Source organism: Dendropsophus ebraccatus, chromosome 3, assembly GCF_027789765.1.
Source record: "Dendropsophus ebraccatus isolate aDenEbr1 chromosome 3, aDenEbr1.pat, whole genome shotgun sequence".
In the NCBI taxonomy this organism is placed as follows: Eukaryota; Metazoa; Chordata; class Amphibia; order Anura; family Hylidae; genus Dendropsophus; species Dendropsophus ebraccatus.
In genome coordinates this window covers 170823275-170849775 of record NC_091456.1, presented here as the reverse complement: position 1 = coordinate 170849775, position 26501 = coordinate 170823275, and the positions used below count along the sequence as shown (strand labels likewise).

General features: G+C 44.0%; 1 protein-coding gene across 1 annotated transcript in view; it reads right to left on the bottom strand.

The window, feature by feature from the left end:
- The window catches only part of ADAMTS12 (ADAM metallopeptidase with thrombospondin type 1 motif 12), a 258808-nt gene that overhangs the window by 53719 nt on the left and 178588 nt on the right, over positions 1-26501 (bottom strand). The window contains exons 17-20 of the mRNA XM_069963559.1: positions 19425-19545; positions 17930-18174; positions 17018-17156; positions 1584-1710 (exon numbers count right to left, since the gene is read on the bottom strand). Coding sequence (XP_069819660.1) covers positions 1584-1710; positions 17018-17156; positions 17930-18174; positions 19425-19545 — 632 coding nt within the window. The remainder of the gene's footprint in view (positions 1-1583; positions 1711-17017; positions 17157-17929; positions 18175-19424; positions 19546-26501) is intronic.

Below are 26501 nucleotides of genomic sequence, written 5' to 3'. Positions count from 1 at the left end.
CGCTCGTTTACTGGGCCTATTCCACGGCCCGATGATCGTTGAGCGAGGGCTGCAAGGACATTGTTCCCGATGTCCTTGCAGCCCTTGCAGCATCATACATTACCTGGCTGCAGGGCTTGTCCTCCGCTCCGTCTCCTCCCCGGGTCCCCCGCACTCTACCTTCTGAATGGCCGGTCAGCTGACAGGCCACACTCAGCCGCGGCGGTTCCGGCCTGTGATTGGCTGAGCGCTCCGTCAGCTGACCGGCCATTCAGAAGATAGAGCGTGCGGGACCCGGGGATGAAGACAGCGCAAAGAAGAAGCCCTGCAGCCAGGTAATGTATGATGATGATGATGCTGCTGCTGTTTCTTCTCAAATCGTCGGTCGCCCGCCGCGCACCGCTATTCAACCGTAGCGATGCACGGTGGGGGAACGATGATTTTAGGTCTGGCCCTAAATGAACGATCAGCCGATGACACGATCATCGGCTGATCGTTCTCTCGATTTCACCGAACGATAATCGGCCGAATCGGGCCAAATGGGCCTGATCCGGCCGATTATCGTTACTGTGGAATAGGGCCCTTAGTTGCCAAAATGCAGCACTCCCAATCGCTGTAATAAAAATTGAGAGGGTAGTCACATCTTAGACATTTATAGCAATATGTCTGATATGTGAGAGTTTCACTTCGGTGAATCCAAACTAAGTAGAGTGCCCCCTTTGGTACTCCAGGAAAGAGGAGGTGATGTGGCCACGCATTTCAGCTATACAGTCCCCATGATAACAATTTCAGACACACTATGCCTTCCTTAACAATGCCAGTATAATGCCATCCACACAAAGCCTCCATTGTAATGCTAGCCGCAAAGCCCACTCAGTGTAGTGTCAACCACAAAGTTCCACCCATAATAACATCAGCCACATGATACCTGCCCATTACTGCCGGTCATCCAGTACTGCAATGATTAGAAGGTTCTGGCCTTTTTCTCTATGCTTGTCTTGCTAATGACATTTTTTAAGAAGAAAATGAATAAAGAATAGGTTTTTAATGGTGAGTGCCCTCTACATTCTCTTTTTTTGTTTGGAAGTCTACTACAATAAACAGTTTTCACAGTAGAAGTGAGCACCCGATGTACTTTGTTTCAATAGGAAACTCATACCCTTATCTGAACTTAATTGCAGAGAATATTTAATACCAGATTCAGTAGTGCCGGTGACTATTTCTCTTTTGTGTATCCAGTACACTAGTGCTTTATCCTCCGCATGTATCTTCCAAGACTGATGTTGAGCGATCCAATGGTGGTTTCTTTGCATTCATGGTTGTTTTGCTGAACCATTGGGACACAGATACTTTTTGGGTGGGGACCATACACAACAACTATCCCAAAACCCCCTCACACACGGTTGTATTGCAGATCCATAATGCTGGAGATTTTCCTGACATATGAGCCAGACATAAAGCTGGTATGCAATATGGACAGAACCTCCATAACAAAGGCTCCTAAAGCAAGCCCTGATCCTGTGATGAGTACAGAACATATACTGGAAAAATGCATAACTTCTCATTATAATGTATGTGCCTGTATTAGGTCGGTGTGTACTTACCTTGCTGGGCAGTCCTGTAGGTTGCACTTCTTCTGCCTTGGCATTGGCTGCTCATTGGGATCACAGAAGGTATTTTTCACTACCCCTTTTCCTTTGCTGACACATCTGGCAATCTGGCGCTGCACACCTGTGAGGTTGATACAGAAACACCATTACAGATAGAGCAGAGCTGAGTATATTAATTTCTCAGAGCTAAGTTTGTTATTTGACATAACTCATCTGGTTAGCCTGAACCACAAGTCATTTGGAATGCTTGACCAGCTTCTTTAAAGCAGCTCTGTACCCACAATCTGCCCCCCCAAAACCACTTGTACCATCAGATAGCTTCTTTTAATCTAAGATCTGTCCTGGGGTCCGTTTGGCAGGTGATGCAGTTATTGTCCTAAAGAACATCTTTTAAACTTGCAGCCTTACTCCAATTGGTGTGGCCTAGAATGTCTATGCCCTCGGCTTTTACCACCTCTCCGTCTCTCCTCCTCGCCCTCTTCATCATTAGGAATGCCCCAGGCAGGATTTCTCCTATTCATCACTTGTCTGAACACTGTACAAGTGTCTTCACGATCCAGCACTTGTGCAGTGTTCAGACAAGTGATGAATTGAGGAAACCCTATCTGGGGGTGTTCCTAATGATAAAAAGGGCGGGAAGGAGTGATAGAGAGGCGTTAAAGGCCTAGAGCACGGGTACTCTAGGCCACACCAATTTGACACAGGGCTGCAAGTTTAAAAGTTGTTTTTAAGGACAATAACTGCATCACCTGTCGAACGGACCCCAGGACAGATCTTGGATTAGAAATGTCAAAAATGTTAACTGGTAGTTTCACATACTCCGATGACTGGATAGAACCACGTTCTATAGTATAGTATAGTATGTGAGTAGAGCTCTGACCTGAACCCAGTGAAGCATCTCTGGAGAGACCTGATAATGATGTCACCCCATCCAACCTGACAGAGCGAGAGAGCATCTACAGAGAAGAATGGCAAATAAAGAATAATAATATTGTTCTCTGGTCCGTCTGCTGTTAAGGTTTTTCATCATAAAGCTGATTGATCCAAACAGAGAAAAATTGGACTCGTGTCCATCCCGAGCTTGACTCACTGTGTAACAAGGTTCTTCATCAGGACATCATTACAGATAAAAGCACATACAATCCCAGATATCTTATTTGTATGTGTGATCTGCCGGATGCAGTACATCTAATAGATCCACGCTGTGAACAGATGCCTTTGAACTTGACCCTTACTATTATAAATGTGAAGTATACAGCAAAGAAGCAGACTTCATGAAAACCCAAGGAAAATCTAAGTAAAAGCATATATACTGTATATAAAGTGCGCTGCGGGGAAAACAATCACAGCCGCGCAGAAGAGCCTGACCTTGGTGGAGGCACAAACGTCGTCATTGGCAAATGTAACAGGCGGTGCGGTTAGAATCGGCAAATCTATATGTACAAAGGGACAGAATATCTCAGATAAACAACATTCACCCCGCATACAAACAGCCTGCTTAGAATCACAGCCGCATCCATAAAGAAGAACATGCATTCAGATTCACAGGAAGGCAATGAAACAAATGAGAGGGATGAATGAAAGAAGTGACCTAATAGAGTACTATGGGCAGAGATAGAAAGTCTATAACAGGGCCTAGGTCTACTATGTGCCACCTATTACTGCCATCTTCGTAGGTGGTAAAGCAGAGATAGGGAACCATTGGCACTTCAGCTGATGCAAAACTACAATTCATATCATGCCTGGACAGCTAGAGGATTGAAGGTTCCCCATCCCTGTGGTAGAGGGTGACCTGGGCTCAGGGCCGGCTCCAGGGCGACAGAGCCTCAGCGGGCCCCTCATCCATCCACTATGCAGCCATCATCCACACACTATGCACAATCACTTATGACACCACTAACAGACACAAACACACATTATTGACTGATACTGACTGACTGACATTGATACTGACTGACTCTGTCGGCCTGCTCTCCACGCTGTAAGTTTGAGGACCTTCAGGTCATGTCCTTCAAACTTTCCTCTCTTTGTGTAGGTCCTGCTCCGTCTCCTGTGTCTTCTGATGTTCAGCCACTCACCCTGCACTACAGTTAGAGGACTGAACATTGAAACACCGGGCCCCTCTCCCTCTCTGGGCCCCTAGAGGGGTTGTGGGCCCAGGGACTTGTCAGTGTAAGCCCTGTGCTGACGCCAACCCTGCCTGGGCTCTTTGATGCCAGGGCCCAGGTACCACTTCTACCACAGCACCACCTACTGGTAGAAAAAAAAATCTCTGTAATCCCCCTTTAAGACCCAGGTAACCCTCAATTTAATTTATCCCTTTAAGGACCCCTCTATTTACCATGGTCTCCCACTGTCTTCTGCTTGATGGTGCAGGGACCACGTATGATCCCCTACACTTTCAGGATTTTAGTTTTCTATACACTGCGATATGATGTCAATCCGTGTAGTCATAGTACGCCATGCAGACACACAGAGCATTGGAGAGTTTCTCTATCTGTGATAACACTACATCATGAATGCAGTATTTTGTATCTTTGGCAGGTCAGATGAGCTCAGTGTATAGCATATACTATGGCGTCCTGATAAATAGGGTTATACAGATGCATTCTGCATACAGATATATTATGTGACCAGCACAGATTAGTAATGTCAGACAGTTAAATCATTTCAGATCTCTATAAAATATACAGGGTCATACAAGTCCAGAAAAATTGTGTCCATCGTACATCATCCAGATAAAAGGTGTCATAGACAATCCAATGTCCAATTATAAAGTGCCCAGATAAACAGTGCACCCATGCACGAGATAAATAGTGTCATACAGCATGTAGATAGGGGATCATTCAGTAAGATAGCAGTATTATTCTGCAGTCAGTACAGTGGTGCCCAGGATTACCAGCATAAAAAAAAAGAATGGAGGTGCAGATCCCCATAATGCAGTAGCGTAGTACAACAATCTAGAATAGAGAGCAGAGCTGCTGTCAGAGGTCTATGTGGTCATATGACAGCAATGGGTATGGGGTGTGTTCAGCATGGACCAATCAGGAAGTGAGAATCACAGAGCTGTGCAGGAGGACAGCGTCAAACTTTTCTATAAAGCAGTTTGAATGGCTGAGTGTGAGTGCAGGCACATTATAGCAGTGTGTATAGCTAAGTGTGAGTGCAGGCACATTATAACAACAGTGTGTATAGCTGAGTGTAAGTGCAGGTACATTACAGCAGTGTGTATAGCTGAGTGTGAGTGCAGGCACATTATAGCAGTGTGTATAGCTAAGTGTGAGTGCAGGAACATTATAGCAACAGTGTGTATAGCTGAGTGTAAGTGCAGGTACATTACAGCAGTGTGTATAGCTGAGTGTGAGTGCAGGCACATTATAGCAGTGTGTATAGCTAAGTGTGAGTGCAGGCACATTATAGCAACAGTGTGTATAGCTGAGTGTAAGTGCAGGTACATTACAGCAGTGTGTATAGCTGAGTGTGAGTGCAGGCACATTATAGCAGCAGTGTGTGTAGCTGAGTGTAAGTGCAGGCACATTATAGCAGCAGTGTGTGTAGCTGAGTGTAAGTGCAAGCACATTATAGCAGGAATCAAGAGGATGGGAAAAAAAAAGGGCTGACAGAGAATGCAGGGAGCACGAAGCAGGGCATACGAGGCACACAAATTGAGCATTCTTTGTCCAGGGAGAGAGGGGTTACAGCTATGAAAAGATATCCTCAACAGTCCTGTCCCCTGATGCAAGCCCCAGCCTGAAGTGGATCTACTATGATTTGGAAGATAAGGGAGACTTCCTGGTTCAGAGACCAGTGCTTTAGACCCCGCTTCGCAGACCATGCTCCTCCCCGACTTTCCCACCCACCCAGTACAGGGAGCTCCTAAACCAAATCAATGCTCTTAAACCAAGTTATAATTTTGAAAAACTGTGAGCTTTTCTTGCAAAACACTCTCAGTCCAAGTTACTCTTAAACTAAGATACCACTGTACTTTTTAAAGTCTAGTTGACTTTTCCTCACCTCTAGCCCACCAGACCTTAAAGGGGAACTCCGGATAAGGAAAACTTGTTTTCTATTAAAATTACATTAAAAGTTATATAGATGTGTCTATACAATGTATTACTGTATCTGTACGGTTCTGCCACACTGGTAGCTGATAGAAATCCAGGAAGTGAAAAAAATGGCCTCTGTGCCAATCCACATTGTCTCCTGCTACTTCTGTTCTCCCACCTTAGGAGATAAATCTTCCATGCTTCTGTCTCACATTGTGTGTGTTTGCTAGACACAGGCTGATGATGCAGAGAGGGGGCAGGGCGTGATTCACCATCTCTGACCGGCTAGAAGCAGGTGTTTCAACTTCGCAAAAGTCTACAGAGAAATTAGGGCTATGTTCACACATGTTGGAGTGTCATTGCAGTACTGCAGCATCTGTACAAAAATGATGCAGTAACACAATTAGATAATGCTAAACAGCAGAGAGGATAAGAGCCGGCACTACCAATCCCACCTGCAGAAAAAACAAGACATAAACAGCATATCCCATGTAAGATAATATCGGATAAAGTCCTTTTTGTGGGAATCAACTTCAAAGATACTTGATCATAATATGTGCGTGGAAAGGAAAAGAAAAAAAAAAAAATTTAAAAGTTCTTTGCTTTATTCCAATATCAGCATTACAAATAGAGAATACAGCGTGCTGTGCGGGTGGGACTACAATGAAATGATAAAGTACTGCAAATAATTTAGTAACACAATGAAACTGCAATGTGTGAACACAGCCCAGATGTTCTGCAACAGCTTTGGGCGGGGAATGGGCAGGGTGGAGGACTGTGATGGAACAGCTGAGGGAAAGCAATGCATTCTGGAACCTGTAGTACTGAGTACATCTGCTCAACAAGGAAATACAGAAACACAAAACATAACAAACCCCCCCAAAACAAATGGATTTTTGGTAGTTTCAAAACTGGGATAGATAGGTAAGTATTGTTATATGCTTCTGCAGAAGTTTCATTTTTTTTTTACCTCTACCCGGAGTTCCATTTAATCCAGATTGCTGATGTTACGCCAAAAATACTTCTTTCCACATGGTGTAATTACTGTGCAATATATAGATGTCACAATAATTAACCAGGAGATAGTAAACAGTACATTGGTTGGGTGCAAACTATTACATAGGGGACAGATCCAACTGCATCTGGCTCCATTATCATTGTAGTGCGGGCAGTGAATAGCTGATTATTGGGGGAAATGGGGCCATCATCTATTGATTGTTTTATCCTGGACAACCTATTTAAGTAACCGGGCACAAAAAGGTGTTATATGTAACGAACCGATAGGGGTTTGCAAAAGTAGAGCCCGTGGAGCCTCATTCAAGAGTCTCAAAACACAGGACTAGCCAGACATCCCTCCGGGAAGGACCCAGCCAAGGGGTGGCTGCTGTAGGGAAACCACCAAAACCACCATAATAAGTGGCCCTATAAGTCAATGTAATGACAAGAGAAAAACCAAGGCTAGGTATCCATCCACATACAGCTGTTTCAGGGTGTTGCCCCTCATCAATGGGGAGCAGGATTCTGTCTAGGTGGGAGCAATGCCTAGTAGAGCCATAAGATGAAAACCTGGCCTTGGTTTTTCCCTTGTCCTTACATTGACTTATAGGGCCACTTAATATGGTGGTTTTGGTGGTTTCCCTAGAGGAGCCACCCCTCGGCTGGGTCCTTCCTGAAGGGATATCTGACTAGTCCTGTGTTTTGAGACTCTTGTATGAGGCTCCATTGGTTTCCATTTGACTTTGACCCAAAGCTGGGAGCTGGGAGCTAAGTCTAATATCCTCCAGGTTTTCATGCTTTATCCCCCTCCAGGATGCAGAAGCTTGACTTTTGCTACAAGAGGATACCAGGTCGCTCCACAAGAGTGGCCCTGGTTAAAGGGGTAGTTCACCAAGAATGTTTTTCTTTCAAATCAACTGGTGCCAGAAAGAGCCAGAGATTTGTAATTTTCTTATATTTAAAAAAAAATAAATAAAAAAATAAAAAAAACTCCGGTCTTCCAGTACTTTTTAGCTGCTGTATGTCCTGCAGGAAGTGGTATTTCTTCTAGTCTGGGGAGCGGGATACAGTTTCACTGGGGATTTGCTACAGCTCTAGACTGTTCCTGACATGGACAGAGGTGGCAGCAGAGAGCATTATGTAAGACTGGTGAGAATACACCACTTCCCGCAGGACATACAGCAGCTGATAAGTACTGGAAGACTTGAGTTTATTTATACAAGTAAACTACAAATCTCTGGCAGTTTCTGTCACCAGTTGATTTAGTAGAAAGTTCTATTAGGTGAACTACCCCTTTAAGGTAATGGCTGGCTAGGCAGGCCAGACAGTCCCAGTGCCAAGCAGCAGGGGAACAGGCGGAGGTGAGGCAGGGGCAGTAGGCCAGTAGCCTGGTAGTATTAACAGGAGACACAGAACAGTCCACTGTAGTAAAAGTGTGGTAGCCTCGCGGGAACCTGACCACGCAGGCCCCCAATTTCTCATTGCTCCTAGTCAAGGCACCAATGATGAGACCAAAGCCAGGGTTCGGAAACAACGGTAGTTGTATGTTTATTGGAACGGCAACACTAGTAGCAACAGTCTCTGGATGCAACCAGGTATAGTCAACTTGGTAATGAGCAGAACTGGTGATAACTGAGGTGATGGGTGGTGTTGCAATAGGCTGTAATATATATAAATGCCTCTTTAGTTAGGAAGAGTCTCCGCTGAGGATGGGAGTAGTAGTTCCCTTGAGATAATGATGCTGGGGACAGTAGTGATGAGGAGAATACTTGCAGTTAGAATATGAAGACTTGGAAGAAGAAGCTATATGGATGTGGTCTGGGGCAGCACACAGGGCATGGATTGACAGCCTGTGGTAGGAAGTGCTGGGAGTGATAGTACGCCGCAGGCTGGCAGCCATTGGTGTTACATTATGTCAGGATCTCCTAATGTACCAGGGATTAAGGATTAAGGTAAGCCTATAATTAAAGAGCTGTGTATAACATGCTATGATATGAACCAGGGATCAAGATAAAGCTGGTTACATCTGTATATATCTGTGTCCAATACAACCAATCTGTATTCCTCAAATGTCCAGATCAAGTCTAATTGCCACCCCACTATTGTACCTAGAAGGGACCTTTACCATTATTCCATTCATCTCTGCATAACATCTCCATTCATCATATCCATTGTTTAATGTCAGAGAAATGTAGAATAAGTGGGTGAAATGAAGCTTGCCAAGTTCTCAGACCACCGTGATCTCAGACATACCACAGGACCATGTCATGTGACCAGGGGTTAATCGCCCTTTAAAGTATTTTCCGGATTCAGTTACATTACTCAACAAGCCAAATGAAGATGGATGTCATGTTGTATAGACATTAAATATGAGAACATATTGGATGTCGCTGCAGATCCCATTACTTAAATATGTATGGGGGTCAAAATCATTGATCGATCATAGGAAATGTGACAGTGAAGAAGGCATGAAGTATTATACTGTTCTCAATATGTAAGACTTATAAACTGATTACAACAATACCAAGAAATGTGTACTGACCATAGAGAACCGAGAGGAAGCCCTAGTAGCGTAGTGTCCCACTATGGGTGTTCTTTTTTTGTCTCTCCTGTGCACCTGTCAAAAAGCCTTCTCTCTAAGGTTAAAATGGTGATGAGGTATTCTAAAGTTTCACCACTAGGTGTCAGTATTCTTTATGTATATATATTTCTATGTATTGCACAGCTGAAGTCAGTATCGGGTTAAGGATTTTCTGTACCATGTGTTTTGTGCTGACCAATAGGAAGTGTTCACTCTTTCTCAACCTATCCTTCCTCTCTACACACTCTCACCCTCTGTAAGAGGAGTTAGTTTTCTCTGTCTGGGAGGGAGTGCAGTTTAGTTCTAGGCAGATTCTCACAGAGAAAATACACAAAAGAAAACAGTTCCTGCTGTAGTTAGGCCAGGGCATGGCTGATGCCAGAACCCCTGACAGGAACCAAGCTCAGATGCAGATAAAGACAAAAATTTCTTCTAAGCAAGCAGCTACTTCTATTATGCAGTGCTAAACAACAGTAAGGGAGTAAAGCCACAAAAGAACACCCTAGCCCAACGTCAGGAACTCCAGGGCCATTGCTGAGGGACTATTCTCTTCTCAAAACCCTGTAAGAAACAGGAAGAAAATACTGCACAAAGCAGGAGGTACGTCTTTTCAAATCCTCACCTAAAGGAACTTACACAAGGCCCTTTATTCTCACGGTCTGGTCAGACAAAGTCTATACACAAGTACAAGTAACACTTCACTCTTGAAGATATCTCCAGGTTCCGGCAGAGTACATAGCTACATGGGGTAGGGCTCCTCTGGCAAAATCTATCCTCTATCTTCTGCTCTTAAAGCACCGCTACAACTACCTCTCTTTCTTGCTACTCTCAAGCACCTCCTCCAGCACAAAGGTTAAGCACTCTAGTGTGTAAAGAGTTACTTGCGAAAACATGTACTGATATATTAAATTTAAATGCCTGACAGTAAAGCTGTTATATTTTTATACTACCCTACCGGGACTCATCATCTACTCGCACTGGCACCTATATACACAGCACCGCACACCTTGGGTCATTTTTCCCTTTCTGTGGGTAGCGGTACCGACAGTCCGGGTGGGTCAGTTGCCACTCAGGACTGGCGTGACAGGAGCCCAAGGGACTTATAAGAACCCGACAGGTTACCCACAATCTTGGGCACACGAACCGGCTGGCCATCTACAAAACAGGTACCAATATCACACCTGTGTGCTGGACTAGCACTGGCGTCACAACAACTATCATCCCTAGCCGTACAGAATTGGCGTCACGGTTAGCTCAACTACTGGCCTGGAGTTTTTAATGGGGTTAAGAGCTTCTCTTTGCAGGATAGACAATATTAGAATATCCAAGGATGATTGAAAGGTGATGTGGTGGGAGGCGATAAGTCATTCTAGAGTGGCCACTCATAGACTCATAGATAGGCCACTAGGGGGAGATTTATCAAATATGGTGTAAGTGAAACTGGCCATAGCAACCAATCAGATTCCACTTTTCATTCTTTACAGACTCTTTGGAAAATGAAAGAATCCATATCATATCCAGGTTATTCATCACAGTTCTGTTCTGAGGAGAACTATGAGGGGAAAGGGGATTTTTAAAGTGTCCCTGTCTATATAACTCTTAGCTATAGCCAGGGCCGGCTCCAGGTTTTTGTGGGCCCTTGGTCGAGAGAGCCTCGGCGGGCCCCTTTTAATAGCAAATTATATGGCATCATTGTTAGAGGGTCTCTAGCTCTTGATTCTGTGTAGGGGATCAGCTGTGTTATATACTTATTATCCCCCCTCCTGTATAAGTGTGTATATATCTATCTCTCGAGCACATATATACACACACTCATACAGTAGGAGGATAATAAGTATATAATACAATGCTGTATACCTACACAGAATGGAGAGATATATACACACTCATACAGAAGGATAAAAAGTATATACTACACTGCTGTATACCTACACAGAATGGAGAGATATATACACACTCATACAGAAGGATAAAAAGTATATACTACACTGCTGATTACCTTTTTCACCTCGGGGCACACCTACCAAATAAAGTTTGACAAAATAACAAAAAAACAAACAAACATAATTCGGTAACTCACAGGTGACGTCTTCTTTGATCTGATGCGATCGCTCTCCGTTTCCTCGCCATCCGGCCCAGACCACCATGATGATTTCTTCCAGCTACAATTCTTCTCTTCAGAACCTGTGAGACAAACATCTTAGGCTCCGCACATTTCCAGCAACTTCCTTCCCTTTTCCCCACCCATAGGCTCCTATACATTAGTAACTCCGCTGCTTGGTGTCATGTGCAGTAAAGTAAGAAGGTTTGTGTCCCCATGCTGTGCCCCCATATAGTAATAATGCCCTCTGTCCCCATAGTAATGCCCCCTGCTCTGCCCCATAGTAAATGACCCCTGCCCTGTCCCATAGTAGATGTCCCCTGCCCTGTCCCATAGTAGATGTCCCCTGGCCTGTCCCATAGTAGATGCCCCCTGCCCTGTCCCATAGTAGATGCCCCCTGCCCTGTCCCATAGTAGATGCCCCCTGCCCTGTCCCATAGTAGATGTCCCCTGCCCTGTCCCATAGTAAATGCCCCCTGCCCTGTCCCATAGTAAATGCCCCCTGCCCTGTCCCATAGTAGATGTCCCCATAGTAGATGCCCCCTGCCCTGTCCCATAGTAGATGCCCCATAGTAAATGCCCCCTGCCCTGTCCCATAGTAGATGCCCCCATAGTAGATGCCCCCTGCCCTGTCCCATAGTAGATGCCCCCTCCTCTGCCCCATAGTAGATGACTCCTACCCTGTCCCATAGTAGATGACCCCTACCCTGTCCCATAGTAGATGACTCCTACCCTGTCCCATAGTAGATGACCCCTACCCTGTCCCATAGTAGATGGCCCCTGTCCCATAGTAGATGACCCCTCCTCTGACCCATAGTAGATGACCCCTACCCTGTCCCATAGTAGATGACCCCTACCCTGTCCCATAGTAGATGGCCCCTGCCCCATAGTAGATGCCCCCTGCTCTGCCTTAACACAAAACAAAAAATCATACTCACCTAATCCAAGGGACGGTCCTCTTCTTCCTGGCTTCTCCCTTCTGTGAGCCGCAGGGACGGATCCGCTAGCAGGCACGATGACCTCATCACTCTGCGCCTGCTGAGGGGATCACGTCATGAAGCGCTGCGGAGGAAGGCCCAGCCCAGGACGTCATTGAGGATGTCGCATCCGCCCAGCAACGCCCCACCCCCCGGATGTCGCCAGCAATGCGGCCCGCCGCATCCCCCGTACTCACTGTCGGCACGACAGTGAGTACGGGGGATGCGGCGGGCCCCATTGCTGGCGATATCCAGTGGCTCATTGCTCGGGCAAGTGCCGGGGGGCCCCTTGAGCGGCTGTGGGCCCCGGCACTTGCCCGAGTACGCCACGTGCTGACGCCGGCCCTGGCTATAGCTATCATGGAAAACACGGCACTTCCTTTAATCGCACTCTCCTTTTTTTTTCAAAGAGTCTTAACACAGGAAGTCCCGCATTTCCCAGGTCATCTGCGCTCACAGAGAAGGCGGGTCATGTGATTGACGGAAACATTGAGCCATGATGCTTTATACTGGCCAGGACTTCAGGATTGGACCTGCATTTCTGGTAAGTTCGGCTTTGTTTTGTATAATAATAATAATAATACTAATAATAAAAAAAAAAAAGAATGTTAATGGAACTGAGCTGCAAAACCCACACCCAACAGGAGAGGTGCTGTTTCTGGAAGGCGGACATGTTTTACCTTGGATATCTACTTTAGGCCTTCGTCTATCTACCAAGTTACACAGATTGCACAAATAAAATGAGACTATATGCGGCATATACTGGTGCACTGCAGGTTGAAGTCACTTTCCAAACATGTTAACTCAGTTCTTTTATATTAGTTCTGACTAGTTTTTGTTTTTTTTCTTTATACTTCAAAAGGCAATGCGAATTGCTAAACTGATGCATACATTAGGAACATTAGGGATGCAGCGTATAGACTGTGTAAACCAAAGTGCCTGCAGCAAGAACACTACACCGGGAACATGATCACGTAACATAAGTGGCCTTGTTTTCTGCTGTATGAAAGCATCAGAATGCTAAGAGAACAGAAGTACACACATAATACATACACACACACACACATATACGTTATAAGTATTGAATGCGTCACCAATTTTCTAAGTACATATATTTCTATATATTTATGTATATATATGTATTTATGTATTTATATATAATTATGAATTAACAGACAATATTTGGATGCAAACAGCCAAAAAAGACATCATGGGAACATTGCCTTAGAAATATCTATAGATATACAATTTTTTTTTTTATTCTTGCACATTACATTAACCCCTTAAGGTCAAAGCCAATTTTCGTTTTTGCGCTTTTGCTTTTTCCATTTTATGTTTAAAAGTCCATAGCGCTTGCATTTTTTTCACCTAGAGACTTATATGAGCGCTTATTTTTTGTGACACCAATTGTACTTTGTAATGACAGGCATTATTTTTTCATAAAATATGCTGCGAAACCGGAAAAAAATCATTTGAGCTGTCAAATTGAAAAAAAAAAACGAATTTGTTTTGATTTCGGGGAGTTTTGCATTTACGCCGTTCGCCCTATGGTAAAACTGACTTGTTATGCATGTTCCTCAAGTTGTTATGATTACAATGATATGTAACATGTATAACTTATATTGTATCTGATGGCCTGTAAAAAATTCAAACCATTGTTAACAAATATATGTTCCTTAAAATCGCTCCATTCCCAGGCTTATAGCGCTTTTATCCTTTGGTCTATGGGGCGGTGTCATTTTTTGCGCCATGATGCCTTCTTTCTATTGGTACCTTGATTGCGCAAATACGACTTTTTGATAGCTTTTTATTACATTTTTTCTGGATTTGATGCGACCAAAAATGCGCAATTTTGCACGTTGTAATTTTTTTGCGCTGATGCCGTTTACCGTGCGAGATCAGTAATGTGATTAATTAATAGTTCGGGCGATTACGTGTGCAGCGATACCAAATATGTTTATTTATTTGTTTATTTATTAATTTATATTTATAAAATGGGAAAAGGGGGGTGATTTGGACTTTTATTAGGAGAGGGGATTTTTTATTAATGGGGGCTGGGTTCACACTATGTATATTTGAGGCTGTATTTGGTCCTCATGTCAGGTCCTCATAGCAACCAAAACCAGGAGTGGATTGAAAACACAGAAAGGATCTGTTCACACAATGTTGAAATTGAGTGGATGGCCGCCATATAACAGTAAATAACGGCCATTATTTCAATACCACAGCCGTTGTTTTAAAATAACAGCAAATATTTGCCATCCACTCAATTACAACATTATGTGAACAGAGCCTTTCTGTGTTTTCAATCCACTCCTGGTTTTGGTTGCTATACAGCCTCACAAATACAGCCTCAAATATACATAGTGTGAACCCAGCCTTATAAAACACATTTTTACTTTTTTTTTTTACATAAACTAGAAGCCACCCTGGGGGACTTGTATATAGACAGCACTGATCTCTCATAGAGATCAATGCTGTGTATATACACAGCAAAGATCATTGTAATCGGTGATAGATTGCTTTGGCCTGCTGCAGGCCATAGCAATCTATTGCCGAGCCGGGATCAGCGTCATTCCGACGCTGAGACCCGGGCCGGCCAGAAGAACGGATCTCCCCCCCGCGATCGCAGGTTTGACAGCTGCATTGAAGTGCTTAATTAGCCGGCGTGGCAACGGGACCCGCGCCGGCTAATAGAGGCACTGCCCGGCTGCAGATTGGCTGCAGCCGGGATCACTGCCGTTCAGAGCGGGGTCCCGGCGGGAACCCGCTCTGAACACCCCCCGCGGCACCATGACGTACCAGGTACAACACCTAAAAAAAGAAACAGGGGTATGCGATCTAAGGAAGCACTCCAGAGAGAAAGTAATACAATGATACAAAAGAATTTTATTGAAAATACCTAGAAAATTTAGCACATACTGACACAAAGGTTGGCAGAGGAACAAAAAAATCCCTACACATTAAAAACAATTAAAATTCCCAAAGGAAAAACACACATGGTGGGACCCACACAATATAAGGGCCCCCCAGGGTGAAACCACGGTCCTACAGTATATCTCAACTGACCCTCATAAATCAAACACAATTCATATACCACCTATTGATGTGAAAAAATAGCATAAGAAAGTATTAAATCAGTGTATGTAACTGTGTGCGTGTCAAATAATTGGTGATCAAAAAGAAAAAAATGGTAAACAAAAATGAGTGTCAAAAGGAGATGAAAAACCATCCAAAGAACATCACCAAATGAAGAGGGAGAGGAGCGATCATGGGACGCTAAGGGGTTAAAAGGGTTGTGCGGCGCTAAACAATAATTCACTAAATAACACACATTACAAAGTTATACAACTTTGTAATATATGTTATGTTAGTGAATCGCCCCCCTCCCCGTGTTTCCCCCCCACCCACACCAGACCCGGAAGTGTAGTGCTCTATACATACCTGCTTCTTGCCGACGCGAGTCTGGTGTGGGTGGGGGGAAACACGGAGAAGGGGGCGATTCACTAACATAACATACATTACAAAGTTGTATAACTTTGTAATGTGTGTTATTTAGTGAATTATTGTTTAGCGCCGCACTACCCCTTTAAGAGTTCATGACCAAACCACATCATTACATTTGTAGCTATTGAAAGAGTCTTTTACATTTTAAATCATAAAGAATACAGAAAATTTAACTTTCCCCTGCGGTGCCGTCCCACTTGACGCCATCAATCCTCCCGTGGGAGTTTAGGAATATTTGTAGTTCCTGTTAACTATATTCCCCACCTCTGCCCCCTGGCACCCAAGGCCAACACACCCAGCTCGCAACACCCCATGCTCCAGAATGGCACGTTATCCATGTTCAGTAACACGCCTAATACATATTTCTGTCAGTTATATTTTATTTACTACACTTTTTTTTTCTTTTCTTAATTTTATTATTTCCCTGCAGCATCACATATCTACCATTCACACTTGGGTATCATTAGGAGCGAGACATGACCCAGACAGGGCCATTGTTCCCGCCTTTAACACCCTTTTTCCTCAATTTCTCCAATAGCATAAACCCCATTTATTATGTAGGGCACTACTATTTTCAAGGATTTTCTGGCAATATGATTCTCCCCCTTAAGCGGGGTCATTATCTCCCAAATATCCAAATACTTTCTTAGCAGGATATATATATATATATATATATATATATAGCAAAAAACTGTATGAATCCTGTACAGGCCCTCCACATACTGACTCAGCCCTGGGCAGTCGCCGGGCTTTCTTTTATTTTCCCAGGGGACTACAGCAGGTCATGTAAGTATGTGTATGCTGGTCCAGGGGTGAAGGGGTGCAAGCCACTATCCAGTAACGGCCATAGCTAGCACCATGGAGGCAGACCACACTTTGTCGGGGTGGGTCCTCCTGCTGCACGGCGTGTTCTGCTTCCATGGTAGCTATGTCACTAGTCCTAGCCCGCCTGCTAAGATTTTCTGCCCTACAGAAGCAACAAGTGCCGCAAGACAAAGCAATTAGATACAAAAAGACAACACAATATACTTTTTGTCTTTTTATATCTTGTTGCTCTCTTTACTTTGTATCGTAGCACTTCTTGCTTCTCTGTATTTGTCTCTAGTCTATTGACTTTATTGAATCTATTAAGTGTGTGGAGATACATAAGGATTTGGCTCTGCAGTGTGTATGAGGCTTTATAGTGAGTAACATACAATGAGAAGATATCTAACACTCACCGACTCCACACGTTGCGCTGCAGTCTGACCAGATCCCATACTTCCAGGTATAAACAAATCCGACCTCATTGTCCGAGCTGACATCTTTTTGGATGATATATTCGTATTTAACTCCTGGGTTGGTTTCCTGAAATAGAAGCTAAACCAAAAACACTTTATCAAGGATTGATCTACCACAGTGCTTCTCAATTCCAGTCCCTATGGCCCACCACCAACACAACAAAGAAAAGCTGTCATATAGTCATATCTGAAATACGAAGGAAATACTCAAAACATGACCTGTAGGTGGCCATGAGGACTGGAATTGAGACGCACTGATCTATAAGCTATTTCCAGCTATTCCTGTATCTGGGTAAAAAAAAAAAAAATCTCTAAAGATATATTAAGAAAGGAATCAGCAACAAAATTTGGACCTAAAAAAAGATTAGAGAAGGTGGAGAGTTTACTTGAGGGTTCTCAAAGTCATTACCAGGCTCCTCGAATGAGTGGGACTGAGCTGCAGTACAAGCTGCTGTCTATACATGAGGGTGGCACTGTTTATTAAAGCAGAAACAGTCCTGTTGTGCTACTTTTACGGAAAACCGCTAAGGCCACTGCCTCACGTCAATTGTAATTTATGAATGGGCCTCGAAACCTTGGACACATTCATAAAACCCAAAGCACATATGCAGATCCCCTTGAGCTACGTCTTCTAGAAAGCTGTGCAAACATTTTATTTGCCTCTGTATGAATATCAATGAGCTTAGATATTCCACATCCCGCTATGTAACATTTTATTTAGCCTTCGGGGTAACAAAGTAACATCTGTACATACAAATGTAGGTGAAGTAATAACCAGTTGTGTTGCATAGCCCCGAGAAGCCTCCGCAGATCCTGCAGTCTTCTCTCATTTGTGATTTTCCTTGTAATTACCTGGATCCAGATTGACTCATTGGTTGGCCCCACGGCAGTCAGGTTCTCCAGATCTCCAGTCCTCTGGTAATGAAATGTCGTCCCGGCCACCTTGTAGTCGCCTATCCATTGTATAATGAATCCACCGTTCAAGTGATATTTTTCAGGGTCTTCGCTTCGTACTGCTAGGAAATTTCCAGCGGCAGCAACCTCTTCTATTTTTATTGCTCTTGCGCCTTTCGGAATAACACCGATGTCGATATACCCTGGATGATGCGAGAAGTATAGAGGAAAGGTTGAGTGTGTATCACATATGTATGACTGCAAAAAATAAAAATGTAAAAACACTTGGTATATAGCAAATATGCAGATCACTGACAGGGATGAGAGGTGTTGTACACAGTACTATATGCATCGCTGCTTACTAGCAGATGACAGGCAGAGGTGACAGATGATGCACACAGTACTGTTTGTATCAGTGCTCACTAACTGATCACTGGCAGAGGTGACAGATGATGCATGCAGTACTGTATGCATCAGTGCTCACTAACCGAGGTAATGATCACAGTACTGTATGCATCGCTGCTCACTAACAGATCACTGGCAGAGGTGACAGATGATGCACTCATTACTGCATGCATCATTGCTCACTAACAGATCACTGTCGGGGTGAGAGGTGTTGTACACAGCACTGTATGCATTACTGCTCACTTACAGATCACTTTCAGGGGTCAGAGGTGTTGTACACAGTACTGAGTGCATCGCTGCTCACTAACAGATCACTGGCAGAGGTGACAGATGAGGCACACAGTAATGTATGCATCACTGCTCACTAACCAAGGTAATGTTCCCAGTACTGTATGCATCGCTGCTCAATAATAGATCACTGTCAGGTGTGAGAGGTGTTGTACACAGCCCTGTATGCATTAGTGCTCACTAACAGATCGCTGGCAGAGGTGACAGATGATGCACACAGTACTGTACGCAGCACTGCTCACTAACAGATCGCTGGCAGAGGTGACAGATGATGCACACAGTACTGTACGCAGCACTGCTCACTAAGAGATCGCTGGCAGAGGTGACAGATGATGCACACAGTACTGTACGCAGCACTGCTCACTAACAGATCGCTGGCAGAGGTGACAGATGATGCACACAGTACTGTACGCAGCACTGCTCACTAACAGATCGCTGGCAGAGGTGACAGATGATGCACACAGTATTGTATGCATCACTGCTCACTAACAGATCAGAGGCAGAGATTTACTGTATGTATGGTATGCATTGAGATGGAACCATAAAAAATCACCAAAAGGGAACAAAAATGCTAAAAAACAAAATGCTTCATTTTTTCACCAGTTAGTTTCATGTACCATTTGGCTCCCATTTAATTTTATAGCGAAAAAAGTACAAAAAAAAGTTAAGAAAAAAAACGCAAAAAAAATGCTATGTTAGAATTTACATAAAACCTTGTTATATAAACTCAGTCTTTCAAGCCGACTAGAAAAGCGATTACCGAATCCATCACTTTGATTAAATGTTTTCTTGACTGTCTGGCAGCTCGATCCATCTCCAAGGCATATTCCACATCTGTCCTCGGTGGCGTTGGAATTTATTTCATAGTCACAGCCCACACTCTGAAGAAAAAAAGAAAAGCGTTACCTTGGGCGGCAAATACCTCCAAAATACAATTATACAGACAATCAGTGGAAGAAACAGCTGCCTGACATCTTACACACGGCTGTCACTCTATGGGTACAGCCTGGCACTACTTTTATTAAAAAGCTGGGCCAACCCCGCAGGCTGTACACTTTACTGATAGTTATACTGTACATGAAGAATGAGGATTTATTAAGGATTCTCCCTGAACATGAATACAGCTTGGAGCATGGGAGCACTACCTACCTCCACATGCAAGCTGCAGGAGGTGCATAGAAGGACCAAGAAACTGGTGGCAGCCAACCCCAGTCTCCTTCCCCAATGGCAGAAGGAGTCAAGGGTTAGCCGACTCATTGGACTAGATGAGGAGGGAGTGAGGCCAGTAAGGTGAAACGCCACTGGATAGAACAACGGGGTGAAGAGCTTTGCTCTTGGCCAACCAATGTGTTAAAACAACCCTGACTGTGACCGAGGTTGGTGGTGGCCCCGAGGCAAAATGTTGATAGGGTCCCTCATCAAAACTATGTCAGCTACATAAAGGTAGGTCTAGTAGGTCTGTACTATTAAGTGTGTGTATTCTGGGTTGAAGGTTGCTTTCTGCACTCTTACTACTAGGTGTCCCTATCTTCTATGCACTGTAAGGCACTGCTGAAAGGAAGAATTTTTAAGGGTTAACTGCCTATGTGACTATTTGCATGTGTTTTTTTGCCACCAACTATAAGCTGACTGAGACCAATCCCTGGGTACCTCACAGTTGTCCCTTCTTTATTCCCCTAGCCTATTAGAGGTGTCTGGTAACGTGTTTCCCCCAATCAGCTAGCTCCCTGAATGATTATGAGATAGAGCAGCTGTAGAGGGTTCATAAGGGGTTACATAAGTGCAAATAAAGCCAATAACTCTTCTGCAAGCGTGCTAGGTTTCCGCCCCAACGACTAGCTTTACCCACAAGGTGGGGCCTGTGTTGCTGGATTTCGTGTCACTCGGTGTCGCGGCCAGCACCAGGCATTTTATTGCGCTGACGCAAGGGGTTTAAAGCCCCTGCAGCTGAGAGCCAAAGGATCTGAATAGGTCCCCCTTACTGCAAGTAGCCCACTGTTACCTAAGTCAAGTCTCAACACCAAATAAGTAACCTCCTTAAAAAGACTGTACTCAAGCTTAAAAGAAAAGTTCTCTGCTGTATACCTGCAAAGATCCAAAATATATCATGTACCTAAAGTATCTAAAGGGGATTTCAGTCAACAAGTTCTTAAAGGGGTTATCCAGTACTACAAAAACATGACCACTTCCAGGGACAACACTACTTTTGTCTGCAGTTCAGGTGTAGTTTGCAATTAAGCTCCATTCACTTCAATGGAGTAACAAAACCCCACCCAAACTGGAGACAAGAGTGGTGCTGTCTCTGGAAGTAAGTGGCCATATTTTTGTAGCGCTGGATTACCCCTTTAAGCCACTGTAGTTTTGCACTTTGTTTAGAAAGAAAAGTTATAACATGTACTGCACCTTGGGAACCAAAGTAAAAGTTCCTACTGGTTAAGACTATTCTGGGCTCTGCGGTTTCTCTGCGCCTACACAACTTTAACTGGCGTGTGTCTGGGACCAGAGGAGGGCACATACCACTCAGGCCCCATGACAAAAACTAAAGAGGTACACCAAGACCTTCCCTAGCTGACACCACCTGGCTACCCTGGGTTACCACACTATGAGATTCATAAAGAGAGTGTCTCTAGCATTCATATAGCCATATGGGGCTAGTTTTTTGCGGGACTGGATTTACATTTTGGCAGCTTTCATTTTACTGTATAATGTGTTATGGAATCAATGTAGTACACTTGGGGAAAGTTGACGCCCACAGCAAGAAGCAGTAAGAGGGGCACATCTAGTGTGACTGTGACTTCAGGAGAGGGCTCGTTTTTTGCGGGACTGGTTGTACATTTGGCAACTTTCATTTTACTATATAATGTATTGTGAAATTAATTTAATAGACTTGGGGGAAGAAGACGCCTACAGCAAGAAGCAGTAAGGAGGGCACGTCTGGTGTTACAGTGACTTAAAGAGAAGAGCCCAGGTATGGAGAAGATGGACCCACCGCTATGCTGGCACAGGACACAATTGACTTGACATCTCGTCACTTGCACAGTCAGCCACAGAGACATGATAAGCGTTAAAACTAGACATTAGAGAGGCCCACTCGAGCTCAGGAGCTTAGTGGGGGATTCGCCTGTTCCCTTATATGCTAGTCTTAGCAGTGATAACCGAAGCAGATCTTAGACAAGAATAAAGCGGTTGGGAAGTGGAGGCTTTGGGCACATACCACCCAAGAATAATATATTGTAAGATCACACAGATCGCAACACTAGTCAACTCTTGCTTTTGTATGTCAACACCCCCCTTGATAAACTTCATTGTAATGAAGCGATACATCATGAAACAACATGTATGCCCGGATCAGAGTAACAACACATTCAGGTTACTGAAGCATGAGAAGACCCTCAGAAATGCCAAGTCACCGCGCTCCAGTCTGGAAGTCATGAGTCGATTCGCAGAAGTACGGAATAAAATGATGTGAGGAGGCGCGGACTAATGTGATTAATAGCCGCAATCTCTGGTGCTTGAAATTGCCTGCAATGTCACATGACCTGGTAATCACCATATTAGAATTCTACGGTAAAATACGCCGACCTGAGGACCTATGCGGCTCGGGACATTGACTGGATACAGGAGATTCCGCTGTGTTTCTGTTTGCGGCATAAAAAATTAATAATGCAATTAAAGTGACAAATTTCCGCCTGGAATTAATAGACGTTGGCGACATAAAGCGACAGCTCGAAAAGCAGTTGTGCGTTGCGTACATTTCTGCAGGAGAAATAAAAATGTATTTATAGGAGGCTCATCGTATTCACCAACTTCACCCAAAGGCTGATGCTGTGTATCATGTGACCATAGCCAAATAAAACAATCCTGGAATGAGCGCCAGGAACGTTCTTTTCTCCTTGGATGAACGTGTTTTCCATTGAGTTCAATGGAACTCAATATTGAAAACATGGACTTTTTTTTCCCCAAACCATAAACTAGATGTTTTGGTCTAAAAAATGTGTGTAAATATTGCCTAAATGTTTTCACAGAGGCTATTTCTTATTAGATCATTTAGATCCCAACAGTCGGCCCTTGTAAAATGGCCAGCGATGGCGTAAGTGCACTTTGAGTATGTTTCATATTAGAACATAAAGCTTTGTACTATTTGGTAAAATTCATATACACAAAGTTATTTAAAGGAGAAGTGTCTCAAAATTTTTTATTAAAGTATTGTATTGCCCCCTAAGGGGGCAATACTGAGCAAAAGCAGCTAAATTTCTGCGCTGAATCAGCGCTGAAATTTAAGCAGTTAAAATAGGTGCAAAGCTAATTTCCATTGTGTTGAATGGAAATTCTGCTCTGCAGTTCAACCGGTGGAATTTCCGCACTGAACGTTCCACAGCTAATCTGCTGTCCGCCAGAAGAATGAACATGTTCATTCTTCCGCTAGCAGAAGCCTATACAAACCAATGGGGCTTTAATTTTCTGTTTCAGCGCGTAATACAAGCGGAAATTACGCACTGAATCAGCGCGGAAGTGGGGAAAAAAGGGGGGGGGAGGATTCTAGTATATATTCGGCCCCGTTCCCACTAAGCAAAAGTAGCGGAATTCCGCTACTTTTGCTTAGTGGGAACGGGGCCTTCTGGTATAGTCTAGTTTACTCGCCAAATACTCGCTGAATGCGCTGAATGCATGCGGAATCAGCGCGGATTCCTCGAGTATTCCGCGCTGAATTTGTCAAGAGCTGATTACGAGCTGAACACTTTCCTAGCGGAATACGCAGGGATTCTGCTTACATTCTGCTCGGAATTCAGCGTCAGTTGATTTCAGGCGGAAATATTTCCTCGCGTAATCCGCCCCTTTTGCTCCGTGTGAACGTAGCCTAAAAGTTATACAAATCACCAATATACACTTATTACAGGAAATGCTTATAAAGTGCTTTTTTCCCTGCACTTACTACTGCATCAAGGCTTCACGTCCTGGATAACATGGTGATGTCACTTCCTGGATAACATGGTGATGTCACTTCCTGGATAACATGGTGATGTCACTTCCTGGATAACATGGTGACTTCACTTCCTGGATAACATGGTGATGTCACTTCCTGGATAACATGGTGATGTCACTTCCTGGATAAAATAGTGATGTCACGACCCGACTCCCAGAGCTGTGTGGGCTGTGGCTGCTGGAGAGGATGATGGCAGGAGGACACTGAGGGACACAGGGCACTGGAGGGACACTGAGCATCCCTCTGCCATAATCCTCTCCAGCAGCCACAGCCCACCCAGCTCTGGGAGTCGGATTGTGACATCACCATTTTATCCAGGAAGTGACATCACCATTTTATCCAGGAAGTGAAGCCTTGATGCAGTAGTCAGTGCAGGGAAAAAGCACTATATGCACATTTTCTGTAATAAGTGTATATTGGGGATTTGTATAACTTCTGGGGGACAATACAATACTATAATAAAAATTTTCGCCTGACTTCTCCTTTAACTCTCTAATGATTAATGGTATTCTATGACATGTGGCCACAGTCTGTGATGTCAAGTCAGCTTATTCTGACAGATACTACTGGAACTTTTGACTTCGGACTGCTCTATTTGGATGAGAGAATCATGTGACCAAAACATCTTACCTTTATACACAGCAGTAATGTTAACACACAGTGTATGTTGTTAAGCAGTGTGTGGCAGTACAGTAAAATAACAATACATAAACAAAGTAAATGATACCCAAACATAGTTTAGAGTGCAAATATTAGGACCGTAAGACCAGTGAGGTCAGGCAGGGAAAACACAACAGTAAGCCGACCTGACCCTAGACAGTCACTGACAACTGGTCAACAGTCCATCCCTACGTAACACACAGACAAAACAAGAAAACAAACACACTAAACAGTAGCCAGATATAGGTCAATACTGAAGACAGCAAATACAGAACCAAGTTAGCAAGAAAATGGAAAGTCAGAGAAGGGTAAAATAGGCGTCAGAAGATCAAAATAGCCAAACAGGTAAAATGCCAGCCAAATCTAAATAGACATACAGCAAGCTCTGAAAGAAGGGTCTGAGGAATTCTTATGTGATGCCAGAGTCCTGGTCAGTCCTCTGACATCCAGACCACTGGTTATTGAAGAAGGAATGAGATTGGTGATGGGATCTGGCAATCACACATAGCTTAACCTTCTGCAGCCCAGAACAAAGTCAGCAAGAGAAGTAGACGGGTGTGGTAGAATCCAATCAACACTGCAAGGAAGTAATAGAGCAGTGTTCAGACCAGTGCAAGACAATAAACAAAATCAGGGTGAACAGTGCATTCTCCGCCATATTCCATGGACAGGGGCTGGCACTGAAGCCTTTGTGGGCTTGAATGTTACAGCATAAGGATCTATTCACACAGAGTAAAATCGGTGGACCTCAGTGCGGAGCTCTCTGCAGTGGAATCCCGCCTGCTGTCTATTTCAATGAGACGGTTCACGTGCCTCCACTTCTGGCAGAAGCAGAGGCGCATGAGCCAATTTAACCCTGTGTAAACTGCCCCAACAAGGTATTCCTCAGCTACATAAAGCGGCTAGGATATGGGTACTGGGAGACTGCAGAATTACAACGCATAGAGCTAATAGGCCTCGGACATGGAGCATACTAGATTCCACCTCCTTGACACTCTCCTGGCCTGAATAAAAGTATTTCATAGCAAGATAAAGACCTGCACACAGGTTTGCGAGGCATTGAAAATGTTTTATTCTGACTTTTACTACAATGCCAGGGGTTCAGTAAGCTTTTTTGGCATGGGCATTTTTTCCAATATACCTATCTTACTGATTCCCTTTCTCTCCCAGTTTTGTGCACCCACCCCCACTATGGATGGAAGTTTCCGCTGTACTGTCACTAAGCTGCCACATACTGATATGGACACAGATATGGATATGGATGATATTCCCTTACGTTTTTCCTGTATTCAGATGACATGATTAGGCCTACATTTAGATGTTTAGTCAATACGTCTGCCAGCACCGGCTTATCAGGCTCCATATCATTCATAATATGGAAGCGGCTAAAAAACTGGGACACATGACGCAAGTGTAATAGCAGCCGGTTAGTTAATTCCATAACTCAATTACAGGCCATTCATGCCGAGCACATACAGTAAGCGTAGCCTCACAGACACCTGCCACCTTTTGTTTTCTAAATTGCTGCGAAATGTTCCTGATTCTTCATGTGTTTGATGTAAATGTGAATCATTCCCCGGTATTCTTATCAGCCTCGGAGCTATGTATTTTCCATATCTGGCATGGATTATCATAGGGTAAGCCAAGAATCAGCGGCAGGAGGGTTGTTATTATGACGTGTGTCACTGGGAAACGATCACCAGGGCTCAATGTGAAGAGCTTGGTGGCCTGGAAAGAGGTGAAGAACAACCTGTAAAATAAAAAGTCTTTTCAAATTCCAATATTGTGATTTTGCCCTATACAAGGTTAGGGAGAGTGGGCAGGAGGGCGTTCTGCTGCTCCCCCCCCTTTAACCAGAAAAAAAAATGTTAAAAAAGTCGCCAGTAGATGGTGCTATGGCTATGCAAATCGTGCTGGTCACACGGGGTGAGATTAGGTGAACAAGAGGCAAAGCTGCTGATCACCTGGGCGTGCATCTGTGAAAGCCTCAATTTAGTAAATACCGTTACTGCTACAGCGCCACCTATCAGCGAATTTTTGTTCCAATTTTTTTATCAGTATCATTTGAAGTGTCATGTGTCTTGTTATCATCACCAGGACCTCCAGAACGGTTGTTGGAGGCATCAGATAGGACAATCCTGTGGATCTCTACTGACAACCTCTCCAATAATCAAGCTGGGTCCAAACATATAG